General features: G+C 36.8%; 1 protein-coding gene across 3 annotated transcripts in view; it reads left to right on the top strand.

Moving 5' to 3' along the window:
* APH1B (aph-1 homolog B, gamma-secretase subunit) overlaps positions 1 to 7,509 on the top strand; it is a 40,531-nt gene extending 33,022 nt beyond the window's left edge. For all 3 annotated transcript variants that reach the window (XM_044665367.1, XM_044665366.1, XM_044665365.1), the window contains 2 exons: positions 2,212 to 2,339; positions 3,927 to 7,509. In XM_044665367.1, the coding sequence (XP_044521302.1) occupies positions 2,212 to 2,339; positions 3,927 to 4,094 (296 nt within the window). In that variant the 3' untranslated portion in view covers positions 4,095 to 7,509. The remainder of the gene's footprint in view (positions 1 to 2,211; positions 2,340 to 3,926) is intronic.
* Positions 7,510 to 18,645: the final 11,136 nt, after the last annotated feature.

Here is an 18,645-nt window from a genome sequence, read left to right as displayed (position 1 = left end):
GGATGGGAGGTTTGAGGAGGGAGAAAAAGGTTTGGAAAAAGTGGTATGGTCATTAGAAAGAGAAAGGATCATTTATCCATGTTGAGGGCCTAGTTGAGAATATGCCATATGAATTTGTAGTGCCAGCAAGGTTCCATGATTTTCTCTCTTCATTCAGCAGCACAAATAGGAATGAAGGCAGCGGTTGGGGGGAGTAATCTCAGGCTGAGGTTTGGCAGGACAAGATCTTCAGTAGAATCAGGAGGCAAAAAATTCAAGAGAAAAATAATCAACTGTTTTAGACCTGTTCTGTCACACGCATGCATGTGCATGTGTATGTGTGTATGTGTAAGAACATTTTCTTACACCCTGTCCATACCTCAAAGTAGAAATTTTCAATCTCCTTGATAAGCTGATAAATTGAGAAATTTTTGTTTAGAAATGTGATAGCTTATATAAGTGTCTCTGCAAAAGTATTATAATAGTAAAAAAATTAAAAGGCCATTATTATCCAGCTCATCTATATATCACAAATTACAAAGCAAATGTTCGTATAGTATATGTTATAATTGTTGTTCATTATGCTGATAGTTTTCAAATAATACTGTATGTAAATCTTGTAGTAATTACATTTATTCTTAAGTTACATAAAAACAAAACTAGAATATACTTGCTAAAGATATTTTGTTTCATACTTATGGTATAAATTATGATGAAATCACTCAAGAGGTAATAAAATATGAAACATGAGGTAATATTAAGTTTATTATTTCTATTTCATGTAGAGAATGAATTCTACTAGAAGGGGTTTGTATTGAAATCGTGTTATTAAACTGTTAATACAGTTATTCTGAATAACTGACTCTGTGACTATATTCAGATCTTCATAGGGTTCTTTGATTTAATCAATTTACAAATTCCCTCCAATAATGCAGATTGCAATTCACATATGCCTGTCCTTTCTATGTGACTCTTGTCCATGTCCTCTCATAAGTTTCTCATAGGAGGCTAGAGAAACTCTTTGCCTTCTTGACATTAGGAGCATACCATTAAAGCACCAGGGCTGTCCAGCTGTCTTTTCCTTGTTCTTACCATTTGACTAGATCATCATTTTTTTTAAATCATATCATATATCTGTGTGATATATTTATTTCTTTGGGACTGCTATATTCAATATTATATAGCCATTCAGCAGCCCTGGTGGGAATATTGGTATTAAAAGGATAGACTATTGTTTCTAGAAGAAACTTGAGTTATTAAAGGACTTTTGCAGTTTCTTGAAGGCAGACATCAAATTCTTATTAGGTATATTTAGTGTATATATTTTCCATCATAATTCACTTGCCTTCTTATTATACTTATATTAATTTTATACTCAAAAAAAGTTTTTCAATTTTATGTAATCAAAATGATCTCTTTTATATTTATCAAGCCACTGGCTTATTTGGTTACAAATTTATCCCTTAGTCATAGTTATACAGGTACCTGATCTGTTTTCTATAATTTTATTTTATTTAAAAACCCTTACTTACTGTCTTAGAATCAATACTGTGTGTTGGTTCTAAGGCAGAAGAACAGTAAGAGTTAGGCAATGAGGGTTAAGTGACTTGCCCAGAGTTACATAGCTAGGAAGTGTTTAAGACCAGATTTGAAACTAGGACCTCATTTCTCTAGGCCTGGCTCTCAATCCACTGAACCACCTAGCTGGCCCTTTTATTTATTTTTTTTATGGTATTACTTCGGATCATGTATCCCTTTTGAGGTTATTATGGTATATGGTATAAGATGTTTGTAATTATTCTGTGTAGGTGAAGGAAATCTTTTTATTTGTTGTAGGCAGAACCAATAGAGAAGGGTATAGAGTTTTACCTTTCAGCCATTTAAGGAAATTGCTTAAAATCCATGAAGTTCTCATTTGGAATTTGTTTTATTTGATGCATGTATGCACATGCACACATGATGTGAAACTACAACACTATTCAGTGTATTGTTGAAACATAATTATCATAAGGTAAAAATTAAATTAATTGCTTTCCCATATCTTATATCTATAGCATGTAGTGGGATTCACTGATGGATGATGCTTACATATTTCTGTTGTGAGTAATTAGAATCAGGATGATAGCCCTAGAAAGTTACATTAGCTTTCAAAGAAGTTAACTCAGAAAGCTTTCATATCCTAATTTTAATTTCATTCATATGACTGTGTACTAATATTTCACTGTCTTTCAGCTTTTATGACTCTAGTTATGGTTTTGCTGCATGTCTTCTGGGGAGTTGTGTTTTTTGATGCATGTGAGACAAAAAACTGGTGGGCCCTAATCGTGGTCATCCTGAGTCATTTGCTGGTGTCAGGTCTGGTGAGTCTAATTTATTTGTTTATAAGATATCCACTCTATTAGACACTTACACATATGCTAAAGAAGGAAATGACATCTAGGAGTATGACTTTTTTAAAAAATATGAGAATACACTTTTTCTCTCTGCCTTTTCATAATTTTTAAACTGGTAAAATGATTATTTCTATGCTATTCTTTTAGAATCTTTGGTTCCTCTTAAATTCTGTTCATCTCTACCTTGGTTGGTTTCTTTTAGAAATAAAGTACTCATTTGTATGTATTTTTTTCTAAAAATTTACCTCTTAAGAATACATTCACCTTTTGTGAATACTATTCTAACTTTAAATGTGAATTGTCATTCATTTGTTCCTGTTTAAAGAATAAACAAAAATTAAATTGGAACTTTGAAATAATTTTATTCCATTTATTATTATTAATAATAATAGCTATTATTAATAATAATAACAAAAGACTTTTGAGAGGATATTATGCATAAGCTATTCCATCTTTGCTAACCTCTCTTCCTTATAGAAATATTTGACATAATCAGGAAACAGTAACAACAGAAAAGAGTAAGATAAACTTCAAAAACAATCAGAAAAATCTTTAAGATAAAAAAAAAAACCAACTCAGGACCAACTTCTGTTTTTAACATCAAGGGAGAAAGGCAAGTGCATTATGGGCAAGAAACATGTACCTTCTAACCTGCTGAACTTACCTCATACATGATCTTTAGCCTTCTCTGGGAAAAAGAGTAGCACTTCTCATACTTATACCTAATCATACCCCATTTCCCATTTTCCTCACCTCCCTACCCCAAAATCCTGACCTACAATATCCACTCTTTCCACTAAATAGACTAGAATGCCTGTTCCATAGACAACAAATTTCACTTCAGCCTAAATCTTTTCCTCTCCTACTACTTCCATCTTCTAGTAATTACTGACACCTGACTTTACATGATAACAGAGCCTCCACAGCCACTGGGGTACACTATCATTCATTCCCCTTGGCTCACTTGTTGAGGCAAGAGAGTTAGAATACTCTGTACTCCCTGTTTCCACCTCTGTTTCTTTTCCTATCTCCATCACTCAGTAACCTTTCCTCCTTTATAGTTCATGCAGTCCACATATATCAGCCAATCAAAACCCTGTTAGCTATTATTTATAGACCTCTAGATTACTCTCCTTCCTCAATGAGTTCAGTACATGGCTTACAATTTTTCTGTCCTCCCCAACTCCTGCCTTCATAATAGGGGACTTCAAAACATACACTGACTCTCCCTCAAACACAGTAACCACTCAGTTCCTCAGCCTATTCACTTCCCATGAGCTACTCATATATGCCCTTTAAATCTGTCAAGCTACAGTAAATATATCTCATTATATTTATTAAGCCAATTTCTTGCCTTTTCAGTTGTTCTTCTTTCTCTTTTTTAAAGTTTTGTTTCATTGGGTTAGTGCTTATTGTACTGCACATAAATTAAACATTTGTTGAAGTAAGCCTGAGCTATTGAATATATTCTGTTTACCTTCATTTGTCTTTCATCTTTTCAACTATTATAAAATCTTATGTCACCCCAGCTAATTTACTTTTCTTTCCCTACAGACCTTCTTGAATCCGTATTATAAAGCAAGTTTAGCAGCATCATATGTTATCATGCTGCTTATGGGTATCTGGGCATTCTTCGCTGCTGGTGGCTCTTGTAGAAATTTGAAACGATGCCTATTGTGCCGAGACAAGGACTTCCTTCTTTCCAACCAGCGTGCCAGATAACATCTGAGAATTGGGACCTCCCTGAACAGCTTTCCGTGTTTTTAGAGGAAGCACAACTGTGCCTTTTTCTAAAATTCTTTTTCTGGTTGAATTTAGAAGGAAAAAATGCCAACTAGATACGTGATTCTCATCTAATAAGGCTTCTATCCAGCAGCTGTCTCAAATGCATACGTGAATGATAACTCCCTGGGGCAAATCCAAGAATGTATGAAAGGAATGTGTAGCTGTGTCTTTATATTTTCAGTATGTTTAAATTAATACATCAAGAACATACTACTTGCTGAACCTACATCTTTTAAGTTATGGAGCCTCAAAAAGTTAAAGGGCTATAATTTCTGTGGTCCTTCTTGTGTGTTATTATTGAAGCACATTCCTTTTAGGGTTAGATTAATTCAGGTAATTAGTGGCTTATGAGACAATAGGTTCTGGTTCTCAGTGATCTTTACTCAAAATAAGATGTTTATTAGTGGCTATATTTTTGAAGGTTTTTTTTTCTCATCTTGAATTCTTTGGGGATCTAAAATTTTTTTTTGTAGTATAGGGAAATAACCTGTATTTGTAATTAGAACAACAATCCTTAAGGACAGTATCAATTTTACCATGGATCTACTACATAAAATATGTTCAGCATAGCCCAGATGAATTTAGAAATTAACAGAGATGACATTCTCAGTAACAGAGGCCATCCTAACAGTTATAGATTGCTTAAGAAGGTATTTGAAATTGGGAAGGTTTTTATTTTATCAATAACTTTTAGGCTTTTTTTCATTTTGAGGGTTTTCCTTTCTTGTGGCTTTCAGCTTAAATTGTTCAACTTTGTGCCTAGTTTATATGGCAGCCCTGTATTTTATTCCTGAATATCCCTTATAAGAAACCATATGGTATATATTTGAATAAAACTCAACAAAATAGATAAAAGGTTAAAAGAAAACATGAGAAAAGTAAGCCAGTAAAGAAATGGACTTTCATTTTGTTCATATGTTAAATGGTGAATGGCATTTTATTTTCATCCCCAAAGTGGCATAATCTCTTTAGCCATGGAGTAATGTAAAATTGAAATACATCTGAAATTAACAAACATACTTTATGTAATATTAATATTTTCCAAAAGTTGTGACTTTTTGGCTTTGAGTGGCAGATGCAATATTCCTAGTGTTAATTCAGCTTTTAAACCTCCTTTTGCTTTCATTTTTTCTGAGAAAACTCCTAATAAATCATGCTGGTAATAACTAGCATTTGTTTTCAGAAAAAATGGTAGTATGGAATATGGAATGGAGCTGATATGTACAGTAAGGTGATAAATCAGTAAATTTGTTTAGATGCACTAGGTCTTCTAGTCAGAAGGGAAGAGAGAAATACTGAGAAATACTGAGTACTAGGATGACAGACTGAGAGAAACTTTGGAGAAGTAGTATAAGATAAAGACTTTTAAAAAGAATTGTATTCAGTGTCCTGAGCTAGTTACACATTATATCCCAGAGAGTTAAACCTTGAATACAAATTTTTTAAATACATTTTATAAATTTTGCCCATGATGTCTAAATTGCACATTTCACTTTGGGCTGAATGAAGAGAAGTTTGAATTATTAATATGCCTCAGACAGACATGCCCTTAAGGAGCTGTAGCTATTTTCCTTTAAATTTATCTATTTTCCTTCACTTTAGTTCTACACTGGTTTTTACTTTGGGCAAAGAATAGTATAGCTTAAGCTTCTCATTTTCTTGGCTTTAAAAATTCTCATTAGACTAGGAGAGCTATGGGCAGAATTTGCATCTATAAAAATGAAATCTGTGCATAGACTAGGAATATGAGAAATATCCATTGAACTGAAATTTATTTTCATAAGGATGATTACTTCCTCTTATCCCCTTCTCATTTGTGAACAAGAGACTATTACTAGTATTAACTTTTAAAAAATCAGTTATCAACAGTCAGAAGAAATATTTGTTGATTAACAAGTATAAAAAAAGTCCTGTGGTATAACTCTTATAAGTTACTCTAGTGATATGTAAAGAAGGCTGAGATATTAAGAAATCCCATCGCAAAAACTCCAACCAAAAACTGTACTATGACTAAGAAGAAAAACTATTCTTTACTTTGAGACTGTTGATTTAGCTTAGAAAAATTTTCTTTATGTAATGATCCTAAAATAGTTGTTAGTAAAAGGCCATTTCAAGTTCTTTTTCCCTCTCAGTTTTGCCATGATACACAGAAAAGTTGGGATTTGTTATTTAATGTTTTAAATAATGTTGCTTAGCCTGATTGCAAGGAAGACACAAAGGGAAGATTATATTCTTCCTTTATTCTATGTATATATTAAGATGCTTTTTGCCTTTGTTATTTAAAACAAGCCTTAAAGGAGATGGTGCTTATGGGGATTTTGTCTTCCAAGCAGGATCTTTGCAACGTGTTAAAAAATGCAGTTAACTTGACCTTGAAATTGTGAGCACTGTATTGTAGTGCTTGGATATACTGGCATGTAAATGATAGAAATTAGACCATCTGTTAAAAGTGCTATATTTATCTTTAATGCCTTTGAAATCATAGCATGTTTTATTTAAATGGGGAGATTGTGATGACCATTCCTGTTCCTGGTGATGGAGACAAAGTGGATGTCTCTTCGGGTAACTGAAAATTATAAATTTGCCAAAAGAAATAAATTATGAAGTCTGTGAATTATATAGAAAATGGCTTTTTGTATTTTTTTAAGTAAATGTTCTTGCTGAGTAGTAAACTCATATTCTAAGATCCTTTTTAGGTCCTTTTAATATCAAGTAAGTGGTATGCTTAAGCAAGCAGTAGCAAAATAAGTTTCCCTCTTGCCACGGTCTCTTCACCGTCCCTGAGTCCTTACTAGGAGGCCCTAAGTCAAAGGCTAAGAAATTATTTGATTCCCCAAATGTCTTAAACCTCATGGAGTCTGCCAATATGAGTGCCAATTTTTAGAATGTGATAGTAGTTGTTACCCTCTGGGGAGAACTACCCTATACTCTAGTCTCTAGTTAGGTAAAAATCTAGGAGATAATCTTTTTTTTTTTTCACTATTGCCTCCATAGCTTTTTTTTTACTCTTTCCATGCCTAACCTGAGGTAGAGTGTGTGTCACAATTGCTTTTCTTAAGACTTTTGTTGCTATGTTTTCCTCCATAACTGCTGCTTCTATGTTTCCTACTTAATGAGATGCTCTACTCCATTTTTTTTTATGATTAAATGACAGGAATTATCTCTTTTAAATTTTAGACTTTTATAGAAAATAATGCTGTCTTGGTGTAAAAAATATAAATTTCTATTAAAATTGTACTATTATTTAATATTTAATTACAATGTTAGACCTTGATTTCAGTATGTAAATGTAGCATCATATTTCAAGCATCAGTATTTTATCAGTGAATAATAAAAAAGAGATTGAGTTTGATGCTGTCTTAATTCTTATTAGCATCTTCTGTCTCTGGATCTAGTATCTCTGGAAGTGTTTCTTCCTGCATGTGGGTTTTTTTTTTATTGTTATAAACTTTGACTTTGTATCCAGTAGGATGTCTTTGACATCACCTAAGTCCTATTTCTTATTTTTGAAATGTTCAGATTTGGGTACAAATGGACAATGATCTGTGCCCAGAATTAAAAAGGAGAGTGGGTTGGATTACAGGCAATTGTCAGGCACATGGGGAAAAGGGGTACAAACTGAAGCACACAAAATTATGAAGTATGTATGAAGAAAAGCAGAGGAAAGGGTGTCACAAAAGAAATAGATTGAAAAAAGGGTGGCTCAGTGGATTAAGAGCCAGGCCCAGAGGTGAGGGGTTCCTGGGTTCAAATATGGCCTTAGATACTTCCCAGCTGTGTGACACTGGGCAAGTCACTGTCTAGTGCTTACTACCCTTCTGTCTTGGAACCAATACACATGATTCTAAGATGGAAGGTAGGGGTTTGAAAAGAAACTGGTGGGTTGGCTAGATAGCAAGATAGGAGGATAACTAATTAATGGACCTTTCATGGGCTTCTTTAGAATCCTTGCTATGTCGCCCTCAGGAGTGGAGTCCGTAATGAATTTTTCAGAAGACATGGACAGGAAGGTAATCTGCATTATTGGAGGGACCATCTATATCAATGAAATCCATTTTAGTATTCTGAGTAATAAATAAGATAAAGTCTTCAACAGGTTCCTGGGGGCATCCTGAATAAGTTATCCACAAAGTCACTGTGGAAAACACATAAGCACCAAAATTGTGAATTAAAGGAGATTTAGAGGTATGGGGAGACAACCATCACAGCGTTTCATCTCTTAATGAAGGGCAAAAAAGTTCTACTGGGCAGCTGGATGTTAGTGGTTAGAGTGCTGGGCCTAGAGTCAGGAAAACTCTGAGTTCAACTCTGACTTCAAACACTAGTTGTGTGGCCCTGGACAATTCATTTACCCCTGTTTACCTCAGTTTCTTCATCTGTAAAAATGGGCTAGAGAGGGAAATGGCAAACTAGTATCTTTACCAAGAAGACCCTAAATGGGATCACAAAGTCAGGCACAGTTGAAAAACAATTGAACAAAAAGTAATTTTTTTAATGTCATATTTTTCTATGACATATTTTGAAACCTGATATGAAGGTGGTGGCTCTAGTGAGGGTCTGCACTGCCAAAACAATTATCTGGTGGATTTTAATAGTACGATCCTTAGAGGGGATTGTTAAATTTTACCTTTTATATGTCCAGAACCACTCACGGTGCCAGGCACATAGTAGGAAGCACTTAAAGATTGAATCTGTATGCCCCATTCCAAAGTGGTGGCATTTTTGTAAACAATCCTATAATATTAAAAATTCTAAAGCCTTTCAAGGTTTACAAAGCTCTTTACTCATGGTATCCCATGATGTAACCAGTGCAATTATTACCTAAGGCTGTCAGTGAGCTTATAGCTAGGATTTGAGCTAAGATCTGAATCTGGGTTCAGTGTTCTTCCTGCTATAACATTTTGCCTTTAACAAAGCCAAACATTTGTAGTCAAGAGTTTGAATGAAGTATTAACTTTTTGCAAATATACTGCTTATTCTACTTTGTCCCATCTGGGCACTTTCTGACTAAATTATTTTGCTTTACAAAATCAAAATGTTAGCTGGAAAGGCCCCTAAACATGGTCTAGTCTATTTCTCTCATTTTATACCTGAGAAAACTGAGGCCCAGAGTGTGAATGACTTGCCCAAGTTCCCACAATTAGGTTAATCATGGGAAAGTTAAAAAAAAAATTGATAATCTTCTTGGCATAATGTTTTTTAATTATCAAAGGTTTAAAAATGGATAGTGTCTTCCTTTGGCATATGGAATATTTACTTAAAATATAATTGTTACATATTATAATATATATAATCAAATATCCTCTGGAGTTAAGAACTGCTCAGATGTTACCAACATAGCAAAGAAGCCAGTCCTTTGATAGCAGCTCCAGGGCATATGTTTTCACTGAATCTGTTTTAATTTAATCTGTTTCAAATTAGACTGTTTTTATTCATCTGTTATATTACTTATATGTGTTATGTATGTTATATATATTATATATGAAACTTTTATTAATCTGTTTTAAATTAAACCTTTTGACTTGATTTAGATTTTGCAGGAGACCTCTGCCAGTGACTAACCCCAAACATTGGAGAAATTTGTGTTATTTGTTAATCCCATAAAACAAGGCACTTAGGGGGATCTGTAATGTTGGGACTGCCCTTCTCCCTTTCCCAGCTTCAGTGAGGCAGCAGGTGTTTGAGGCATCACTAGGTGAACAGAGTAGGAAGTGATTTTTTTTTAACCAGCATGTAAACACCACAGTTTTACTTACAAAGGAAAGCCCCCTTTTCTGATGTCTGTCAAGAAGTCTAGGGGCAGCCAGATGGGACTGTGGAGAGAGCACAAGGCCTGGAGTCAGGAGAACCTGGGTTCAAATGTGGCCTCAGACAGCTGTGTGACTTGGGCAAGTCACTTAACTCCAATTGCCTAGCCTTTGCCTTTCTGCCTTAGAGTTGTTACTACGACAGAAGGTAAGAGTTCTAAAGAAAAAAATAGTGCCTGAAAAAATGAAGTAAATCTAATTTATCAAGGGTAAAGCTGGATTCCCATTAGTCCAAATGATTCCCTCTAAAGTAGCTACATCATTTGAATTTTCACTCTGTATTTCCACTGGGCTGGAACCAACCAGTATATTTTACATAATTGTAATTTCTAATATAATAGTGCACAGCCAGATACATGTGACTACTTCCATGGAGTCATTATTCAAAGTAATTGGGACCTAGGTGTATGCAATCCTGAAGGCATTGTTGAAAGAAACATAGGAGACAGTTCAATAGAAGATGTATGGACTCCATGCCCTCAAGAAAACCATAATTGCAAAGATGAAGATGCATACAACTTAACATTTAAGCACTACAAGACATTCAAAATAATGTAGTACAGACTAAAAAAATAAAAACACTTACTTCTTCCTCACAACTCTTTCCCACATCACCTCAATCTGCTCCTCCAAATCCATACCCCCCCCAAAAAAACCCAACCTAATCCTTTGTAAAGAATTTGCTTAGTTAAGTGAAATAAATTCCCTTGATCCTGTCTGAGAATTTAGGTCTCATTCTGCAACTTGAATTTATCCCCTCTCTCCCTGGAGGTCGGTAGCTTGCTCCATCTGGCCTTTGGACTCATGATTAGCCCATTGCATTGACCAGGGTTATCGGGTCTTTGATAGTTGTTTGTCTTTACAGTGTTGTTATAGAAATTGTCGATATAGGTATGATTAGACAGAGGGTGAGATTAACTAGGGAAGATTCCCCAAAGGAAAGTGAGTTTTGATCTGGATTTGAATAATGATGTGTGGCCTGGAGTCCTGATAATAAAGAGTATTAAATAATGTTTTAAGGTTGGCAAAGCACTTTCCTCACAGCAAGATGAGATGGAAGGGTGCAAGTTTGAAGGATGAAGATGAGATATAAACTTTTGGGAATGGGGGGTAGCAGGTGGATAGTTTGTTGACCTAAGTTTGAGGAGTGGTTTGTTTAGACGCATGATGAGCTTTGTCAGCTGATAGGAAGTCTTGAAGAGAGAAGACTTTATCCAGAAGGTTAATAGAATTTTTTTTTTAAAAGCCAGAACTTCAGAGAGAAAAAGGACCTCAGAGTCTAAGCCAATCCATAACAAAAAGGAAGGCCCATTCTAACATACCCAACAACAACCAGGTTATCTATCTTCTAATTGTTAACTCTGGGGAAAACATATGCCAGTTTGGGCTAGAAGAGGTCTTCTGCTAGACTAAAAGATGGAGAGACTGACCCCCAAAGAATAGATTGCAAGTTAATATTAATACAGCATAATAATAATTTCCATCACTACTATCTCTGAAGGTAGCCCATTCCATTTTGGGGAATCTCTAAATGTTAGGGAGTTTTTCTTTGACATCAAATACAAATTCATCTTTTTGCACCTTCTACTTCTGCCCCTTGCCAGTATGATTTTCATCTTTCCAAATGTTGAGAGACAGCTATCATGGTTTTTCTTCACTGGAATAAAAACCTTCATTTCTTTCAACTATCCTCATATGAATGGACTCATGGACCTTTATCATCCTGGCTCCTTTTCTGAATGCTCTCTTCTCATCAATGTCCCTCTTAACTGTGGGACACAGAATTGAACAGAATAAACTGAGGCAAGTATGGAAGTACTTATTGTTATTTCAGGTCATGTCCGACTATGACCTCATTTGGGGTTTTCTTGGCAAAGATACTGGAATGGTTTGCTATTTCCTTCTCTAGCTCATTTTACAGAGGAAACAGGCAAGCAAGGTCAAGTGACTTGCCCAGGGTCACAGAGGTAGTAAGTGTCCGAGGCTGGATTTGAACTTAGAAAGATGAGTCTTCTTGACCCCAGGACCAGCACCCTTCCTCCCACTGTGCCTAGCCATGTGTAGAGGGATTGTTACCTCATTCCAGGAAAATAAACTCACTGCAATCCCCAGATATCATTAGCTTTTTGAAGTTAACCCCACCACTAATTGCTATTGAGATATTTTCCTCATAAACTGGTAACTAACCATGGCTCCTTCCCATCCTATATTAATGGAACTGATTTTCCCAAACCCAATTTAACCCTGTGAATATCATCTTATTCTATCTGGGTCCACACTCTGTCTCCCAGAAGATCACTTTAGAGATTTAAATACAGGTCAGAGTTGTGATGAAGAACTTGAAATAGTTGACTTTAGGGAGCTAATTTCAGCAGATGAGCTCATTATTGTTTATGTTAGCTCCTTTGTCAAAGAGGCTTAAAACCCGTACTGGTTGACTGAACATTGTCTTGATATTGTGCTTCTCCAGAGGTCTTTGTCCTTGGGATCAGCAAGAGCCCTGTTTTTGCTTTCACTGCAGATAATTATAGTTAATGTTTGAAATGAATGAACAACAGCATAAGTAATGACTTTGACTTACAAGTGTTGAGAGGTCATTTCTCTGCCATGTGAATGGAGATCACACTGTTTCTTATGCTTCCATATTTAGGGTATACAGGTGAGAAATGTCTTGCCAGTCCCCAGACTGAATAGAAACCAGTCGTCCAAATGGGCTGCACCAGAGATATGCTCCAAGTGACCTTGTTAGGATGCAGAACTAGTCAAAGCATGCACTTTGACTAGTGACAATAGTTGAACACGACACTTTAAAAGTCTTCAAAGAGCTTTTTCTTTATCATTACCTCACAGTGGTTCTGTGAATTGAACAACTACTGTTTTCCATGAGGCAAAGAAAGGGAGGCAATGTGCTATGGTAGAAAGAGAACTCAACTTGAATTCAGGTTATTTGAGTTCAAATGTGTTCGCTGACATATAACCTGTGAAGTTTTGGGTAAATCCTCTGCGAGAGGAACAACCTCCTACTCAAAAGAATCTTGAACTCAGCATCATCATATCAAAGGCTTTTTTTTTTTTCATTCTGGTGAGAATGGGTACTCACAAACCAGTGTTACAAGTGTTACAACCAGTAAGCAAGAGTACCAAAAAATGGAGGCTCACAGACTCCTTTTAACCTGGGCCCTGATGCAAAGATGGTCCCTCCCCTCAAAAATCAATCAAAACAAAAATTGGGGTTTAACCAATCAAAACAAGGATTGGGGTTTAACCAATCAGAAGAGGAGGAGGTTATATATTGCTCTTGAGTTTCCTTTCTTGTCTGTCACTTCTTATCTTGTCAGCCAGATGTACTTCCCTTAAAGGAGTCCATGCTCTCTCTATTCCCCACATCTGGATCTGTTTTCTCATTTGTGAAATGAAGAATTAGGTCAGAGGGCTTCTAAAATCTATGATCCTAAGTGACTTGGCCAAGATCCTAGTCAGTGTCAAAGCCAGAATTCAAATCAGATCACTTGTTCCAAATTCTCACTTGAGCTCCTATTCTGATTCTTCCTAGGGAGTAGAGGCAAAGAGTGAATACAGAATTTCCCTGTTTCTTGTAATGGTTCAGACTAATCCCTTTTAGTTTCCAAATCGCTGCCGGAGGATGATATGCACAGGCAGTCAAAGCCTTGGAGCATATAAAGTCCTATCAGCTTTGCCTGAGAAAATCTGGCTTGTTGGGTCTGAGTATTGTGGGTCCCAGACTTCCCTATAGATGGCTCCAGCTGTCCACATTCTCTGCCTTTTAAGCATGACTAGTGACTTTTGGTGGCCATGCATTAAAGGAAGAATGCTAAATGATATCATTTAAGCATGTGCAGGTCCTTGCATAATTGAAGGCAGTGGGAGTGAGAGAAAAGGCTCAGGTTTTAGAGACATTACTGGGCTCAGTACGTGTGGGAAGAATTAATGCACTTCATGTAGAAATTTAAAGGGATGTGGGATGAGTTAGTAAGAAGGGCAATGTCAATACCTTTGTACCTTCGAAGCAGTGAGCAGCAGCCTACAATAGCCATCCAAATTTGGACTGGCCTTTTGTAGTGTCATCTCCTAATTAATAATAAAAGGGCTTTTTAATGAAAATCAACCTTCCTACATGATCCAAAGTCATGATTCCATTTTTATTTTCTTATTATGGAAACTGAACTGCCTTTAAGTACAACATTTAAATCAAGGAGAAAGAGGACTTGCTCTCTCTATATACACATCCTAGTGTAGAGGAATCCTTGAGAGGCCATAAAAAATGATGGAGAGGAGAATTTAGGAGAGAACAAAAAAATTTCACCTCAGAAAAATCTGATATGCACTGGCTTTTGAGGGAATTATGGGAATTGAATGAACCACACTGACTCCATTTCGTGACTTAATTCTGATTTCACCCACCACACTGTTACACCTATATCTCATTTTTTCCCTCTTTTTCCTTCTTCCCACTCAAAAATAAAAACATGCAAAAACAAAACCACCAACCTTATCATTCATGGAGACTATTCTCATCTAGATTGTAATGGTATGAGTTCCTCTAACTTAACCTTCACAGAATCACATCTCTTGAGAACCAGAGGGAGCCTCCGTGGCTATCTAATTCAACTCCTATATGAAAGAAATCTCTACTAATAACATGCTACTTAAGGGGCTATCTAGCCTCTCCAAGAAAGGAAAGCTCACTACTTCTCAAGGCAGCTGAATCCACTTTTCTTTAAAACCCTTACCTTCCATCTTAGAAGCAATACTGTGAATTGGTTGCAAGGTAGAAGAGAGTGTAGGCTAGGCATTGGGGGTTAAGTGACTTGCCCAGGGTCACACAGCTAGGAAGTATGTGATGTCAGATTTGAACTGAGGACCTCCCAACTAGGCCTTGGTTTTCTATCCACTGAGTTGCTTAGATGCCCCCTCAACCCACTTTTCAACAGTTCTAATTGTTAGGAAATTTTTCCTGACATCATACCTAAATTGACCTCTATTAAACCTCTGTCCTTTGGAGCCAAACAGAACAAGTCCAGTCCCTTTTCTGTGTGACAACCCTTTGAATGCTTCAAGACAGGCCCCATTTCCTCTCTGAGTTTTCTCCAGACTAAATATGTCTGAGTCCTTCAACTAATTCTCAGATGATGTGAACTCAAAGTTCTTCCCCATTCTCTGGACACTCTCCAGCTTATTCAGTCTTCTTAAACATTCCCAGAACTGAAGACTACTTCTCTAGATGAGGTCTGACAAGGGCAGAATACCCATAGGACATTCTAACAAAAAAGAGTTTCTTAACCCAAATGAAGTTCTAAGTAATGTCATATTCAAAGGACTAGAATAGTTTTTAAATGTTTTCATAATTATACTTCACTACTTCAGGGGGTGGGTATATATCCCAGCCTCTCTGCTACTAAGCTCTTTGAGAGTTAATATGACTGAATTATCAGTCCATCAACTCTGCCCAAAGGGCTTTAAAAGACTGTCTGCCCTTTGATCTAGCCATATCACTGCTGGGTTTATACTCCAAAGAGATCATAAGGAAAAAACCTGTACAAAAATATTTATAGCTGTGCTTTTTGTGGTGGCAAAAAATTGGAAAATGAGGGGATGCCCTTCGACTGGGGAATGGTTGAACAAATTGTGGTATCTGTTGGTGATGGAATACTATTGTGCTGAAAGGAATAATGAACTGGAGGAATTCCATGTGAACTGGAATGACCTCCAGGAATTGATGCAGAGCAAAAGGAGCAGAACCAGGAGAACCTTATGCACAGAGACAGATACATGTGGCACAATCGAATGTAATGGACTTTTCCACTAGCAGCAATGCAAGGATCCAGGACAATTCTGAGGGACTTATGAGAAAGAAAACTATCCACATCCAGAGGAAGAACTGTGGGAGCAGAAACACAGAAGAAAAACAACTGTTTGATCACATGGGTCGAAGGGGATACGAATGGGGATGTAGACTCTAAAAGATCACCCTAGTGCAATTATGAATAAGATGGAAATAGGTCTTGATCAATGACACATGTAAAACCCAGTGGAATTGTGCATTGGCTATGGGAGGGGGTTGGGAGGAGGGGAGGGAAAGAACATGAATCATGTAACCATGGCAAAAAAAATTCTAAATTAATTAATTAATTTAAAAAACTTCACAGTAGATAAATAAAATGGAAACTTTTGCTATTATCCTCAAAAAAAAATCAATCCATCAACCTCTGCACTTAGGCAGGATGGTCACCCAGGCATACAGTCCTTCACTGGACATATACTAGATGTATTTTCCATTTGAGAGCCATTCTCAAAACTGGTTGGTGCTACTCTTCTCTCAATTCTTTTCTCCTTGGAGATTTTTGTATTGATTTTAGGATATTAAAACTGGAGGGAAGCTTACATCTTATGATCTAATCCTGTCATCCATTCCGCAAACATTTACTAAATGCCTAGGTTGGGAAAGGCTACAGATATGAGTTAGGGAGACAATCTTACCATTATATCTTATTGTGATGTAAAAGGAGACCTACCAGTAAGAGGATCCCAGTCCCTGTAGCCTTGGGGAACCTACTTTCAGAAATCTATAATGATGTGGATGGCAAGGGCTTGGCTCTTCCAGCTGTCAGTGACTGTTTCCAGTTAGCATACTATGTAATAAATGAAAGGCAAAAAAGTATCTGAGCTAGAATTGGGCATTGCATGCAAAAGTCCCCAACAGAGAAATTTGTTCTTTCTTTCCTTCTTGTTGGCCCCAAGGTATAAGGACAACTCCCTGAGCTCCAGAGGACCAGGTGGGATGGGAGCCTTATCCTTATAAGGCCACCCTTATCCTCAGTGGCCTCCCTGGTATGGTATGTTTGCACTGGGAATGGGGCCACCTCTTGTTTGTGTCTTTTCTTTGATGTAGGGAACTATGAGCTTTGAAAGGCTGGAGACATAAAGGTCCAGTGATAGGAGGCCACACCAGAGTTGGTGGGCAGCTGGGCCTAGAGTACCAGGATAGCCTAGAGGAGTGATTTATATGACCCAGACCATTATTGAAACTGCGCCCTGCAGCAAGGGAGCACCCTGTCCTGTGGCTACCTTCAGAAGTTAACCTGATAGTGTGATGCTTCGAAGTAATTATGCTAAATTCAAACTTAGGGAGAGAGCCAAAAGCCTGGAGTAAGGAAGGAAGACAAGACTTCAAATATGGCCTCAGACACTGTTATGTGACCCTGGGCAAATCACTTAACCCTGTTTGCCTCAGTTTCCTCATCTGTCAAATGAGCTGGAGAAGGAAATGGCAAACCACTGTAGTATCTTTGCCAAGGAAATCCCAAAAGGGGTCCCAAAGAGCAGATATGATGGAAAATGACCAAACAACATCATTGTATTTTTACTTATTTTGTTAACTATTTCCCAATCAAGGGCAGCTAAGTGACATGGTGGATAGAGCACCCAGCCTGGAGTTGAGAGGATCTGGTTAAATGTGACCTCAGCCACTTTCTTACTGTATGACCCCATTTGCCTAGTTCTTGCCCTTTCTGTCTTAGAACTGTTAATAAGATAGAAAGTAAGGATTAAAAAAATTCCAATTACATTTTCATCTAATTCCTGCTGGGAATATTGCAGACCAGTGTCTGACACCTTTGTGGTGGAACAGGGAGTCAATGAGATCTAGTCTGTAAACTGCCATGCAAACCTTAGACTGGTTTGCAAACGTTAGTTACTATTCTTTCCAACTCGTAGATTCTGTGATTCTTTGAAGCAGTCAGTTTACCAGTAATTAGATGTTGTTGGGTTGGGTAAAATGACAGCACCGAGCACAGGGGAGGTCTCCAAAAATATGAGCTTTTTGATTGGACAAAGGAAAGAACATCTGTAATTATTTCTTTTGAGCCAAGACACAGGACCTTAATGTTGATAACAATGGACAGCAAGGTGGACCTGAAAGTCTATAATCACCCTTTTTATAGCTCCCCTTTGTTTAATAGCTCCCCTTTGAAACCTTGCCTAATCTCACTCCCCAACCCCCCAATAGTTAATGTTTTTTCTCGTCTCAAATTATGTGACATATACATAGGGTTAGATATATTTGACTGTGTATATATTGAATCCTGACCCTCTCCCTCTAAGATTCTCCCCAGCAGAATGTCCTCCCGGGTAGGAACAATTCTTTTGGTTTTATATCGCCAGAACCTACTCATACATGGATGGCAGGCATTGAACTAATGCTTGTTTTCAGACTCTAAAGACTGAAATGGAAAACATTTTATTTGTAATCTTTTGTATGTACAATGCACATTTTCATCAAAATTACTCATAATACAAAGGCAATAAGTATCTGAGAATGGAAACAAAAAAGTTTTTCATCATTTCTATCAGGTAGCATTGGAGAAATTGGGCAGAGACCTAGATCCTTAATTGTAATCAGTAGAAAGCATAAGAGGTATATAATTTTGGGAAGCTGCTTTGAATACACTGAACCCCACTGATATATTCAGGGTAAAAGTAAAATACAGTATCTTCATTCATCCATATTCTTTATTTGGAGCCAAAGGAACTGGTATGGGGGGGGGGGCAGGAAATGTCCTAAGTTTGGTCCCTACCTGCAGGAAGGATTTAGTGAATAGGAAAGGAGATTTTGACTTTTTGTGACCTGATTCCCATCTCCTTATTTTTATTACTGCTGTGGG

This window comes from Gracilinanus agilis, chromosome 2, assembly GCF_016433145.1.
Source record: "Gracilinanus agilis isolate LMUSP501 chromosome 2, AgileGrace, whole genome shotgun sequence".
NCBI lineage: Eukaryota > Metazoa > Chordata > Mammalia > Didelphimorphia > Didelphidae > Gracilinanus > Gracilinanus agilis.
The sequence above is the reverse complement of the archived record's forward strand: the minus strand, read 5'-3'. Positions and strand labels throughout refer to the sequence as shown.